Source organism: Rhinatrema bivittatum, chromosome 3, assembly GCF_901001135.1.
Source record: "Rhinatrema bivittatum chromosome 3, aRhiBiv1.1, whole genome shotgun sequence".
Lineage (NCBI taxonomy): Eukaryota > Metazoa > Chordata > Amphibia > Gymnophiona > Rhinatrematidae > Rhinatrema > Rhinatrema bivittatum.
The window spans coordinates 35959587-35972555 of NC_042617.1; the positions used below are offsets into that span (position 1 = coordinate 35959587).

The 12969-nt window shown below is 46.1% G+C and overlaps 1 protein-coding gene across 2 annotated transcripts in view; it reads left to right on the top strand.

Annotated features, from left to right (window-relative positions):
• The first annotated feature begins 3411 nt into the window (after positions 1–3411).
• The window catches only part of LOC115086787 (zinc transporter ZIP9-like), an 83912-nt gene continuing 74354 nt past the window's right edge, over positions 3412–12969 (top strand). Inside the window, exon 1 of one of the 2 annotated variants that reach the window (XM_029593112.1) lies at positions 3412–3871. In XM_029593112.1, coding sequence (XP_029448972.1) covers positions 3776–3871 — 96 coding nt within the window. In that variant the 5' untranslated portion in view covers positions 3412–3775. The remainder of the gene's footprint in view (positions 3872–12969) is intronic. The other variant, XM_029593111.1, reaches the window with a different exon arrangement.

Here is a 12969-nt window from a genome sequence, read left to right on the forward strand (position 1 = left end):
GATATTGGCGTCTTTATACAGACAGAAAGGTGCAAGGCTTTGGCTAAGGAAGGTCCTGCCCTGTATCACAAAGCGTTTGACAGCTCTATGACGTTATCATCCCTACCCGTCTACATGGTGGGTTTTCTTTTTAACAGAATAAGGACGATTATGCATTATGAAAACCCTTCCTCCCATCTTCAATCAGTAATGCTTCATATTCCCTGCAAAATGAAAATAAGAAATGAAAGTCTGATCTAATTGCTAAAAAAAATAAAAAAAATATTGATTTATGAGCCAACTCTACGTTGCGTGCGGTTGGACCACAAATCTGAGTTCAGTCTAGCTCTGGTGCCTGCATTTTTGAGTGAGCTGGCATGAGCTGCTGTTGAAATGTCTTTCAGCCCCCTAGGGAAGGCCTGAGACAGGTAAAGTGCTCTCTTCACACTTCACACCAGGAAGAGGATCTAAGGCAAGCCCAGGGGGTCTCTGCAGTACTGGGCTTCACGCATCCATGGGGGAAACCCTTCCAAGACTTGGGTTTCAAAGCTGAAATGCAGAAATGATGCTTGTGCAGGTACATTTTAGAGATATGTGCTTGGGATCTCAGAAGTAGATGGATCGCAGGTGGAATTAACTCTGAAGGAAACAAAACACTGAAGGTGTTTTTCATACTGCAATGCTCAGCTGCTACATACTCCCCTGATGTCTTCTCTTCCCAGGAGGTTCAATTAGAGAAACAGATTAGTGAGAGCAGATTTCCTGAACAGCCCTGCAAAGGGAAAAGGAGGTGGGAGATTCTAGAGGCATTAGGGAGGCAGAGGTACCTGGGGTGCACCGGGTTAATCTGGATAGGGATTTTTTTCCATCACTGCTTTTAAAAAATCTTTTCTTAAGTCTGAAGGGTGTAGTAAGGCTACACGACCACAGCAACAAAGTCTAACATCCATCCCTATAAAAAAGGTTTAAAAAAAATATCATTACAGATTTTTTTTTTTTTACTTTCAAGCATTTAATTAATTTTTTCATGAAATCAGCACAGTTGGTAGCAACTAATAATTAGCAGCAATTAAAAAATATTTTAGGTAAATGAGGATGAGATATATTCAAAAGGTAAAGAACAGACAGGGAGCGGAAAAAAGGTGCACTGTGGGGATTTATTCACCCCTGCTTGGGAATCAAAGCTTTTTGGCAAAAGGTTATTCACCATCTAAGAGGAATAAATGTAATCGAGTTTTACATAAAAACAGGCAAAACCTTTGTGCAGTTGACAAAAGCTGAATAAAGCCCCCTTTCTGCAGGGTTTTCAGCCTGACTCTTGCTCTTTGGCACATCATACATTATTGATCTCATTACCATATACATTAGCCTCATCATCACTTTTTAGGCACAAAAGGTTGCTCTGCTGATGTCAACATCTGGAATAGGGTGGAGAAAGTGGATGGAAGCATTTCTACAACATGATATCATTGTAAAGTATGAATAAGAAACCAAAAATGCTTGCTGATACTTCAGACACCATTTGGTTAAGGTTGCAAACTGGTTCCAGATTTTCAGGATAGGTTGATCCAGGCCTGGTTTTACCCCATTGCATGCTGGGATTTATTTGGATTTCTCTGTTGCATTCCATAAGAAAAGCAAGACTTATAAGTACCTGCATGCAAGGGAGTAAAACCAGGACTGGATCAACCTGCCCTCAAAATCTGGACTCAGTTGGCAATCCTACATTTAGGGGCGGATTTTCAGAGCCCTGCTCGCGTAAATCCGCCCAAAACCGGGCGGATTTACGCGAGCAGGGCCCTGCGCGCCGGTAAGCCTATTTTACATAGGCCTACTGGCGCGCGCAGAGCCCCGGGACTCGCGTAAGTCCCGGGGTTTTCGGAGGGGGCGTGTCGGGGGGCGGGCCCGAACCGCGTGGCGTTTTCGGGGCGTGTCGGGAGCGTTCCGGGGGCAGGCCCGGGGGCCGCCCCGGGCTATTCGCGCTCCTTTTAAAATCCGCCCCTTAGTGTCAACTAACTTTGCTGTCTGAGTCAAATGTAACATAGTAATGACAGCAAATAAAGATCAATGGTCCATTCAGTCTGCCCAGCAAGTTGCTCATGGTGGTAACTGCCACTCCATGCAGGTTACCCCCATGTCTTCTGTTAAAGATAATTGCAGCTCTGTGCAGGTTACCTCCATACCTTGAGGGGGCACAGACCCCAAAGTTATCCCCCCCCCCCCTCGGTAGCTGTACCCTTGCTTGCAGATAAAATTTCCAAAGGGTGGTTGTAAAGCATAGATGCTGGAAAACTAGACTTTCAGGAGGCAAACTGTTGAGCTAATAATAATAATGTTGCATTTGTTGCCCGCCATTTCCAATGAGGCACAGACTAGCTTACAGCACTAGCAGAATTCCAGTATAGTAATTCCCTTCCACCAAAGAGCTTACAATCTAAGGGGACGAGGCAATATGGTGCACGGAGCCGAGTGCACTGTTAACCTGCAGTCTGACGCAGGTAAAATAGGCGCTAATCAATCCCATAATGCAATACGGGGATTAGTGCATATTCAACACGCATCCAATGCAGAATGAATCTAATAGTGTTCATCACATGCAAATGCATGTGAATGAGGCTATTAAGCATTCACTCCCAATGCAAAAAAAACCAACAAAATAATGTGCGTCTCAGGGTTATGGGAAATCAAACATTCCTGGCCAGGTATGATAATATTTGCATTGCTGCCTTTTCACTGAGGAGGTTGCTGGTATGGTATGGCAGTCTAGGTCTAGGAAGGTGTTAGTTTCCTATTACTGAGGTGAGTGTGTGTGTGGAAGATGGGAATAATTGAGTGAATGTGCATGTGTGTGAGAGTCTGGGGGTGAATGAGCGGTATGAGAGTGAGTGTGGATGACTGAGAATGAGCATGTATGTGTGTGAAAGTGAGTATGAGAGTCTACATGCGAGTGTATTAATGTGTGTGTGTGTGTGTATGTATGTGAGAAAGTTTGGGTGCATAAGGAGCGCTTCACCAGCTAATCCGCCACATTCTCAGGGTGACTGGAAATCCAAAGTGCCTAGCTTTGCCCATAGGTAAAGAGAAGGCCGGCTGATAATGCCCAGCTGAGACCCTGTGGACATGAAGCCTGGGGTCCCCGTCCCCATTAGCTTGTCCACACGCCTGAGTGGAGTAGGCTAATTTTCGGCAATAGCGCAGTGCGCAAAGTTTTTGGTTTTCTTTGCTGCGCCGCACGACACTGCTTGCCATGGTGATGAGCTGCTTTGTGTGCAACACAGCTCATTCCCGTAGCCCGGCTGCACCGGATTTAGGGAACAACAGGCGAGCTTGTCATAATCGCAAATGCGGCGTGTTATTTCAAAACACTGCGCGTTGACGCGGCTTACGGAAAATAGCAGGCCCCTTTTCTTTGCAAAGTAAAACAGACTCGGGCAGCGCTGAAGCCCGGGTGACGTCATAATCCCGTGAAGCTCAATGCGGGGCGTCCGAAGTGCACGTCCCGCGCGCGCGCGGGGAGCAGCAGGAGGCTCTCGTGGGCCAGCGCCCGGGAGCCCGGCTGCGATCCCTCCCTTACCAGGATCCGTCGCGTGGCACCGATGCTTTTACCGTTGGTTACTCTCCCGGAACCGGCCGTTTCTAGTCGCTAGGGAGGGGTGGGGGACCGCTCAGTGCCCCAGGAACTCCTCCCCTCTCCGAGCCCGCAGCCAGCAGGCGCCGAGGAAGGGAAAGTGTCACCGCGGGAGAGCCGCAGACCGCAAACCGACCCTGTAAGAGGGAAATTGTGCCTCCCGTTAGCATGGACGGGCTGGTGGTCGTGTTTTTAATCTCCCTGGGCATGTTCCTGGGCTGCTTTCTTCTAGGCTTGATTCCTCTTGCCGTTAAACTCTCGGAGGTAAGTTTCTGCCTGGAGCTTTCCAAAGTTTGCATCCCTGCTTGAGAAATAAACCTTGTGCGCATTTTTGGGTGGACGAGAATGATGTATGTGCGTGAAAGCGACGAGATCTGCCTCCTGCCGAGTTTAATGTCAGCATATCCGGAACGAGAAGGGAGGTGTTCATCTGATGGCGATTTCGGCTTTGCCCGTGCACAGTTTCGAAACTTTTAGCAGTCTGCGTTCTTCGTGACTTTTTTTTTCCCCCGGCGTGTTTGGATCGTGTTTGTTGTGATCCGAGCCATGGGAAAGTTTGAAAGCATCTATTGCTGTTGCATTCCTCCGCCACCGATCGGTGAGAAGCAGTCTGACTCTCAATCGTGCAGTTTAGTTTCTGTATAGGCTCCCTAAATCGAGAGAGCGAGAGAAACCAGCGACCCCAGTCCAGGCGGGTGGGAGGCTGGGTGACACAATACAGGATTCCCATCCTTAGTCAGCTGCTCGTCCTCGGTCCAGCAGAAACGTGGCGTTTCTCAGGGTACTGTCGGATCACGTTGCAGACTCTTTGCCTTTTAAATTAGGCTATGTGTTGGTTTGTTGCCTCGATACCTTTGGTATCTGGAAGGAAAACTTATAAACGGGTTGAGAAGTTGGAGTAACGGGACTTTTGAGTAGTCAGCCAGGGCCACTCATGAAGGGAAAGGGGACCAGTGTGGCATTAGGAAGGAAAGACAAAATGCAATGAAAACGTGCATGTGCATCTATTGGGGACACTGTAAAACACAGCACGTACAGATAAAAAAAAAAAAAAGAAAGTGTTTTTTGACACAAGTCAGAGCCTTCTGAATAGTAGTGACGTTCAAACCTGCAGCTCACAGTGCTAATTCAGCCATTTATTTTGGTTTATGTTTGGAGCTAATGAGGTGCACATAGCATGCTGAATTCTCTGGCTAACTTCCTACATTAACATCCTCCAGGGCCGGATTTAAGATTATGGTGTCCATAGGCAGAGAGGATCAAGAGAGAGGGGTTTCTCCTCCAGAAGTCAGAAAGCAGAAGAGGGGAATCCGTTTTTCAACACCTTTACAATTCGGTGCCGTAGGAGCATGCCTATTACGTATGCCGAAATCCAGCCTTGCTAGCTTATTATATTCATCAGACAAAATATCTTGCAAAAATGACAGGAATTTATTGTGGTGGAGGAGGGGAAATAACTTTCACTTTCTCTCCTGCAAATCGCCGCTGCCTGGGAGGACAGCATAGCTTGGCGTGGCTCAGCTTGCCCAGGCTTAGCCGGAGGGAGTATTTTACGGGGTGGGCCTGTGTAAGAGGAAGGTGGTCTGTGAGCGGCCGAGCCTGGTGTCGCCCCTCCCAGACTGTTTCCAGTGGCCTTCCACGCTTGGAGCCACCGCGGCTGAGTGGAGGCCCCGCTTATGTGACTTAGAGCCAGGATTCGTTTGACCAATGGAAAGGCCCCTAGAGTGGGAGGCTCTGATTTTTATAATGTTGGAGGATAGCAGATTACCCTTTTACGCATGTTTCTTTGTGAATATTTCTTAGAAAATGTTATTCCAGATGGTTTTATAAAATGGAGGAAAGCTTTTTTTTTTTTTTTTTTTGTCTCAGCAATAAAATTAGAGCTGCAGAAGGGGGCAGTGTGGTTGCCCGGTTGCTTGGCTACTGCTCAAAGGCAGATTGGTTGGCAAGACGTAGATGTCGGGCCAATAGGGACTCTTCTTGTTTCCGTATGCATTCATTTCTCGAGCTCTGACCAATAGGAAGCCTCCTAGAACATGATTGATGTAACAAAACATTACAAAAGGCAGAGTTTTAAAAAGCAAGACTGTAAAAATGCTTTATAATGTAAAGAATTGTGGATTTGTCAATTTTTCTTTCCCCTCGATTATGTTTGTCAAATAGGTGGGAGGATCAGGACCTGTCCAAAAGTGATTAAATGCATATGTTACATGCGGAAAGGATAACCATAGCATATTTTTGGAAGACTTAACCCCAGGTGACTTTTTGGCAGAATAAAATTTCAAAACTGGCCATCTTAGAACGTGTAACTTTTTGCTCTGAAAGAGAATTCCTCAATATAGGATGGGGTGCGGGGAAAGTATTGGAGCTGGTGAAATTATACTGTAAATGCCAAAACAATTTTTTGAGGAGGCATATGTTACATGCTTGTGAAGAGAGCCTTTACTCAATTGGGATAAGCTTACTGATCTTCCGAAGTATGGTTGATGTACTGTTTGCTGCTCTGCCTTGTTAACAAATAAAAAGTTATATAAAAAAAAAAAAGCAAAACCAGTTTTAAAGCCTTAAGAATAAATTAAACATTGCTCAGTTTAGAGAATTAAAAACAAATAGTATAAAAGCTGAAGTATTTTTAAACAAAAATCAAAAACTAAAAATAAGAAGTGAAATCTCTGGGACCTTCAGATAAGAGCTCTCAAACATGAAAAAGCTCAAGAGCCTGAAATGCATAAATATCTTCCCCGGTGTTGCTGCTGCAGCTCCCATCTAAATCCACTGTTTTGAAGGGTTGTCCCCTTCCCCAGTCCTGTATACAACAGTGATGCTGGCCAGCACAATAGCCTCCGCTTCTTCCTGTTGGGCAGCTAGTGGGGAAATGAGTAATGAGCAGCTCTGGAGCTGATAAGGTGGTGCACTCCACATCTTACAAAAATGACTCCTGGCCCTGTAAGAAGCCCTGTGCTGGGGTATCTTTCTGGCCTGTCTCAAGCAGTGTTTTGGCTCAGAGAAGATGGCTGCCCTCAGGAAAAATGTTATGGGTCCCCGGTAGAAGTAACATCTGTAACTGCTGCCCCCTTCTTATCTGCTATAGCAGGAGTCACAGTACTGGCACTGCTATCATCCTCTCTCTTTAGGTCATGTGACCCTGGTCCTTTCATGACAGTCTTGCTACAACTACTCTGCTCAGGACCCCACCCAGTCCTGTCACAACCAACTCGATTTGGTAGGTTCTGTTGGTCTCGGCTTGATTTTGACTCCACTCGGTGTCAGAGACCCTGGAATTGCTGCGCTATGAAATACACCTTATTTGTGCTACACAGCCAGTGAACACTTCTCCAATTTGTATTTGTGTGAATGTAGGTCGGTTTGTTTTTTTTTCCTTTGCCTGAAAGAAAGCCCCCCCCCCCACACACTTATTTTAGAGTAATGAGAACATTTGTAGAACATCGGGAACATTAAAAGAAAATCGTATACACATTTTTGAAATTGTTGGGATTAACACCAACCAGAAAAAATTGGAGCCAGACTAAGAGGCCTACACACTAAGCTGCACTGTATTTAATGTGTTAAACTAAATACTATGCTAAAACTAGTACTGTGGGGCTAACGCACATGGTAAAGCTAACTAGAGCCACAGTACTAAAAATAATACATACGTGTTAGATGTAGCATGGCTGCACATTGAAGGCAAGTAAATACTGGGAGAATGAGCTTGTTCGCTGTTAATGCAATCTTTATGAAAGCAGTAATTTGCTCCACAGTGGGAAGCATAATAAACTGCTAGCTCACTGATTTTGCATAGCAAGGTAGTTTATTCTAGCAGTTTACTGGTAGGAAGGAGCAGTGCTCTGGCCCCCCCACCCAAATCTCAATCCTTGTTTAGTGTCCTCTGTCTCTCCTCTTCCCTGCTGGTGTTGTTATGCAAAATACTAACAGCTGGGAACTTTTTCTCAACATCATCTCTCTGTCCAGGTTCCCCTCATCTTCCCCACCCCAAAGACCCCCTTCTCTTTTGGCTGACAGCAGGAAAGGTCTTTGCCTTCTGTGGGCTCAGTGTGAGTTCCTGTAATAGCCACTGCGTGGCACTTTGTACTTTAACCAGCAGGTGTGATAAAAAGATCTCGCCTACATCTTGTTGTTGATCTTTATTTCTATATATCCAAGTGATCTTTCGTGCCATCCACACTACTTAATTCAGTTTTCACTGGAAAAGAAGTTCAAGGGCAAGGGGGCTTGAGGCAGGAGAGGATAAATTGAAGAGTAGTATGAGGAAGTATTTCCTTTTTTTTTTTTTTTTTTTTCTGTATTTTTGGCCCAGGAATTTCCTCCTACTCTTTTGGATGACCCGTTCTCTATTGTTTTATAGCCCCTATCTCAGAGCTTCTCAATTTGCATATCATGGAGACTCGGTATATGCAGTTTATCTCATGCATATTCATTGTGGATATCCTGAAAACCTGACTGGTGTTGGGCTCTCCCAGGACAGGTTTGGGAAGCCCTGTCCTAAATCTTCATTCACAACTACCTAGGGATTTTCCTCTGTTTAACCCCTCACCAGGCCAGGCTCTGCAGTGAGACTCATTGGCCAGGGGCAAGAGAATGTGGTTCCTTTCAGAGTCCATTATATGTGTACCCTAAATTAGGCCAATAGGTGTTGGCTACTACCCCTACTGCCCCTAACTAATCAAGCTAGATATTTCACTTGGATGCAGTTCCATCACTGCTCTCTACATTAAAGCTGGGGGTGGAAGGGAAATAGAACCAAGAGCTAAGAGAAACAGATAAGTATGAGAAAAAATGTGTGAAGCTTGCTGGGCAGACTGGATGGGCCATTTGGTCTTCTTCTGCCGTCATTTCTATGTTTCTATGTTTCTATATGTCATTGAGACTCCCTCCTCCTACCCTTGGGCAGTGAACATTTCCTCCACATCATCTCCAGTATCAGCTGACCAGGGGAATTTGCAACCTAGCCTGGGAATCAAACCCCATTTTCTCTGCATATAGTGCAGGCTTTGGGAAAGGTGAGCTGGGTGGTTGCTTAGGGCACTGTGAGATGGGCTGGTCAGCTAGTGGACTGGGCAGCAGTGGTATTGGACGAAGGTGAAACTAGTGCAGGGGACGCAACCCATACAAAGCAGCCTAGTAGCAGAGAGTCTGTCCCCTTAAAGGCACCTGAGAGCCTGGACCAGTGGCAATGGAATTGCTGCTGGCCTATGCTTCTCTACACCTTTAAGGAGGTGGTCTCAAAAGAGAATACGCCGCACGATGACTGCAGGCAAAGAGCAGGTGCATCGCTGCAGACTGAAGGCCAATTCTGGTATCATCACAAAATTTTGAAAAACAGGAATTCTGATCTTGTCAGTAAACTTTGGTCACATCATAAACAAGGAACCTGCATGCTTAAAGAAGTAGGTAAGAGTCAAGTGACAGTGACAGGAGACTTTGATTCCTGAAGGTCCTGAGGTTTCTTTTCCTGCCCAGAGCCCCTCTCTGTGACCAAAATTCCACCCCCCTCCCCTTTCCTGTGGCTGGTCCCTTTGGGTAGGGCAGACTGGGTGGTTTAACTGAGTGAGCAGCCAGAAGTAGTGGCCAGTAAGAAGGAGGAGAAGAGTCACGTATCGTGCCTGCCCAAACAGGCAGGGCGAGGAGCTACTGGGCGGAAATCGGAAGGAGGGTCTGGGGAAGCCCAAAAAGCCACTGCTGCTGATCTTGAGGAAGAAGAAAGGGGGCTGAGGAGTTCCACAAAGCCACCACAACCTCCCTTGAGAGAGTGCAGGGATGGCCAGAGAGAAATATACCTGATGGGAGGGGGTAGGAATAGGGGAGTGAGAGAAATGGGGGAAGGGGGGAGAGGATGAAGAACGTGTGGGGGAAGGAGGGAGAGGAGGAAGTGCTTGGAGAGAGGGGAGGTAGGGAAAGGAGGGGGAGAACATGTCTGGGTAAGGGAGAAAATACTTGGAGGAAGAGATGAGGAGGGAGAGAATGCCTGAAGGCAAGGAAGGGAGGTGGAGAGAAGGGGGGAAAGAATGCCACATATTGCATCCCATGGGAGCAGAAGGACCATAGCATATGCTGGTAACATAGTAAATGGCAGCAGATAAAACCAAAATGGCCTAACCAGTCTGCCCAGCAGCATTTCCCCAGAGTAGATCCAATTCCTGCGTGGAACTCAACCCCCGCTCCTGCTGTGTGTCCTTTTAGGGTTGCAATCTCTCCTCTGTGCAGGCTCCCCCATGCCTTCCAGAAAGTACAATGCAGCTGTATCGCCGCTACCCTGGGCTGCAGCTGTCACTCAGTGAAGGTTGCCTCTAGAGATCCTCCATGTTTATCCCATGCTTTTTTTTTTGTCTGTTACTGTTTTTGTCTTCACCTCCTCTGGGAGGGCATTCAAAGCATCTGCCACCCTCTCCATTAAAACATATTTCCTGTCATTGTTCCTGAGTCTGCATCTTTGGAGTTTTATATTGTGACCCCTAGGTCTACAGCTTCCTTTCCATTGAAAAAGCTTGACTTCTTGCGCATTAATACTTTTCAGCTATTTACATGTCTCTATCATATTCCCCTCTCTTCTAGGATATGCATATTAAGGTCCTTCAGTCTCCTCTCATAGGGCTTTGGTACAAATCCTACCCCATTTTGGTTGCTTTCCTTTGGACTATCTCTAGCCTCTCCAACGTACAGCCTCCGGAACTGAACACAGTATTTCAGAGAGGATATAGAGGCGGTCCAAAAAAAGGCAACCAAAATAGTGCAGGATTCGTACCAAAAGCCCAGTGAGATGAGAGTGAAGGACCTCCATATATGTGAGATTAGTTGAGGGGGAAGGGAACACCATTTGCCCAGAGCTGGTCCTGTGTACATGGTAGCACTCAACATTGCCGCTGGGTCTTTGGCCGGGCCCAGGAAGAATTACTTTACTTGAAAAGATGGTGGGGCAAATGATGACACTGAAATTCAGAAAGGCATGAGCCAGGCACAGAGCCTCTTCAGTGATGGTGAGATGGAGATCGGGAGTGTTTTGCAGCTGTGCAGCAGCTGGGTTGGGTTTAGTCATCTTTTATCATCGGTTTCCCTCTTTCGTTAACGTGGTGATCCAGGCAGGAACGTGACTGCTTCAAAATGTGTTTGTCTTCTGCAGGGAGGCTGAAGGGCCCCGAGTGAGAGCAGATGAATATATATCACTGTTAAATATATTTGAGTGCTTTTTTGGGTGGGTAGTGTTTAGCTCACCGTCTCTGCCACCCTGACGCCAAGCCTGCTGCTGTGAGCGAGTGCTGTCTGTGCTGTATCAGTGACTCTGCCTTGGATATGGGCACCAGAGGGCTCATCTGTGAACTTGTCTGTTTTAAACTTCCATTGCATATGTGCACTTGTAGGCCTTGTTTACTCCAGGATGCTGGACCTGTGCTTCTTTCATGTCCCTTGAGATTTGTACAGGACTTAGGGGTGCGCAGTTTCTGGGGAACATTATTTCTAAATTGAAAGGAAAGGTCTGTTTCAGGGCACGGTCTTGACTCTGTAGCCCACACTTACCACAAATGTTAGCAAGGGTACAGAGGAGGGCCGCTAAGCTAGTAAAGGGAGCATACATAGGGCATTACATAAATGTTTTTATTGTAATGTAAATGGCCCCAGTACAGGCAATTTTTCAGTGTAAGAGGCTTACGCTACAAGACGTGTTGTTGAGGCAACGACTGATGCAGCTAGGACCAGTATACTTGAACTGTAGTCCTGGCGGCCTTTACATTTTCAGGATGGCAGACATCGAGGTAATGATCAAAATGATGGGATCAGCTTGGTGGGTAGGAAAAAGGGAGCCCCCTTCTACAAAATATTTACATTGCCAAGGGGGGTGGAGAGAGCAGGGAACTGGCCTACCTCCTCAGACTTTTCAGTGGATACTTTTTTATTATTGGGAGTTTGGGAATGGGGGGGGCACGGGCCTACCGGCCTCATTTTGGAATCCCCTTGAAAGGGGGGGGGCATGGTTGCAGGTACAGACTTGTGTTCTGTTTTGCGTTTGTCTATTTATTTATTTACTTTTTAACTTGTTACCATTTAACCAGCTACATTCTTTTGAAGGTAGCTGGTTAAGGCCAAAGTTAGCCAGCTACCTAAATCTAACCAGCGATATTCCTGAATATCCAGGAAAATATCCAGCTAACATCGGTCAGATAATTTTAGCCATTCGAGGTTTTTTTGAATATTGATCTCAAGATGCCAGCAGGATACCATGAAAATAATTAGAGAAAAGAGTAGTGTAGCTGAAGTGGAGATTTTCTCTGTCCATCTCTGAGGATGTTGGCAGGCCCAATCTAAATCAAGGCCACATTTTTGATCCTGTTGACCAATCGGCTACCTTCCTTTCCGGTAATGGGACAAATTCAGCATTTTCTTGCGAAATAGCATTAAATACCCACAGATTTCTAGGTCCTCAACATTGTGCGGCATGGGTGCTGGTCCCCATCCCTTCCACGTTTTTCGCTTCCCCATCTGGATCCATCTTTTCTCCCACAAATCCATTTGGAAGTGTAATCGCTTCTCAAACAGGTAGTGGAGATGATCCCTACATCACAACATGCTCAGGGTTTTTATTCCGGATACTTCCTCATCCCCAAGAAGTCAGGAAATTACAATTAATCCTGGATTTAAGGCTTCGCAACAAACATATTCTCTGAAAGAAAATAAGAATGAACTCCCTCAATTCAAGTCTCCCATTTATTCAACAGAATGAATGAATGTGTGTGCCATGGATCTCAAGGATGCCTATGCTCTTTTCCAATTCATACTTCCCATTGTCGCTACCTGTGCTTCCAATTGGGTTTGTTGCTCTAACAATACAAAATCCTTCTATTTGGTCTCTCTTCCACTTCCAGAATCTTCATAAGTAGCAGTGCACCTTCTTCACCAGGTAATACACTTTGATGATTGATCACAGCTGTCTTGAGAAGCAGTTCTCTGCTGCTTAGACATGACCATTCATCTTCTAATGAACTTGGGTTTTCTCATCACCTTTGAGAATTCAAACCTAGAGCCCACACAGCACTTCTGGTTCATAGGGGCATGTATAGATTCACCACTACAGAATGCATTCCTGTCCAGCAACCAGATATCCACCATGCTCTCGCTCATCCAAACGCAACTATTTAATCCATGGTCCAAGGTCAGGAAGCTTCTTTTAATATTGGGTCCTATGGCGGCAGCTATCCATGTGGTTCCTCTAACCCACCTTCACATCCATTATCTCCAGTGGGCTCTGAAATTTCAGTTGGATCAACTCACTCATCCCTTCTCTTCACTAGTGTGGATCACATTGCCAATGGCAAGGGAGTTACAGTGATGGTTATGGCCCCCTCATGTTC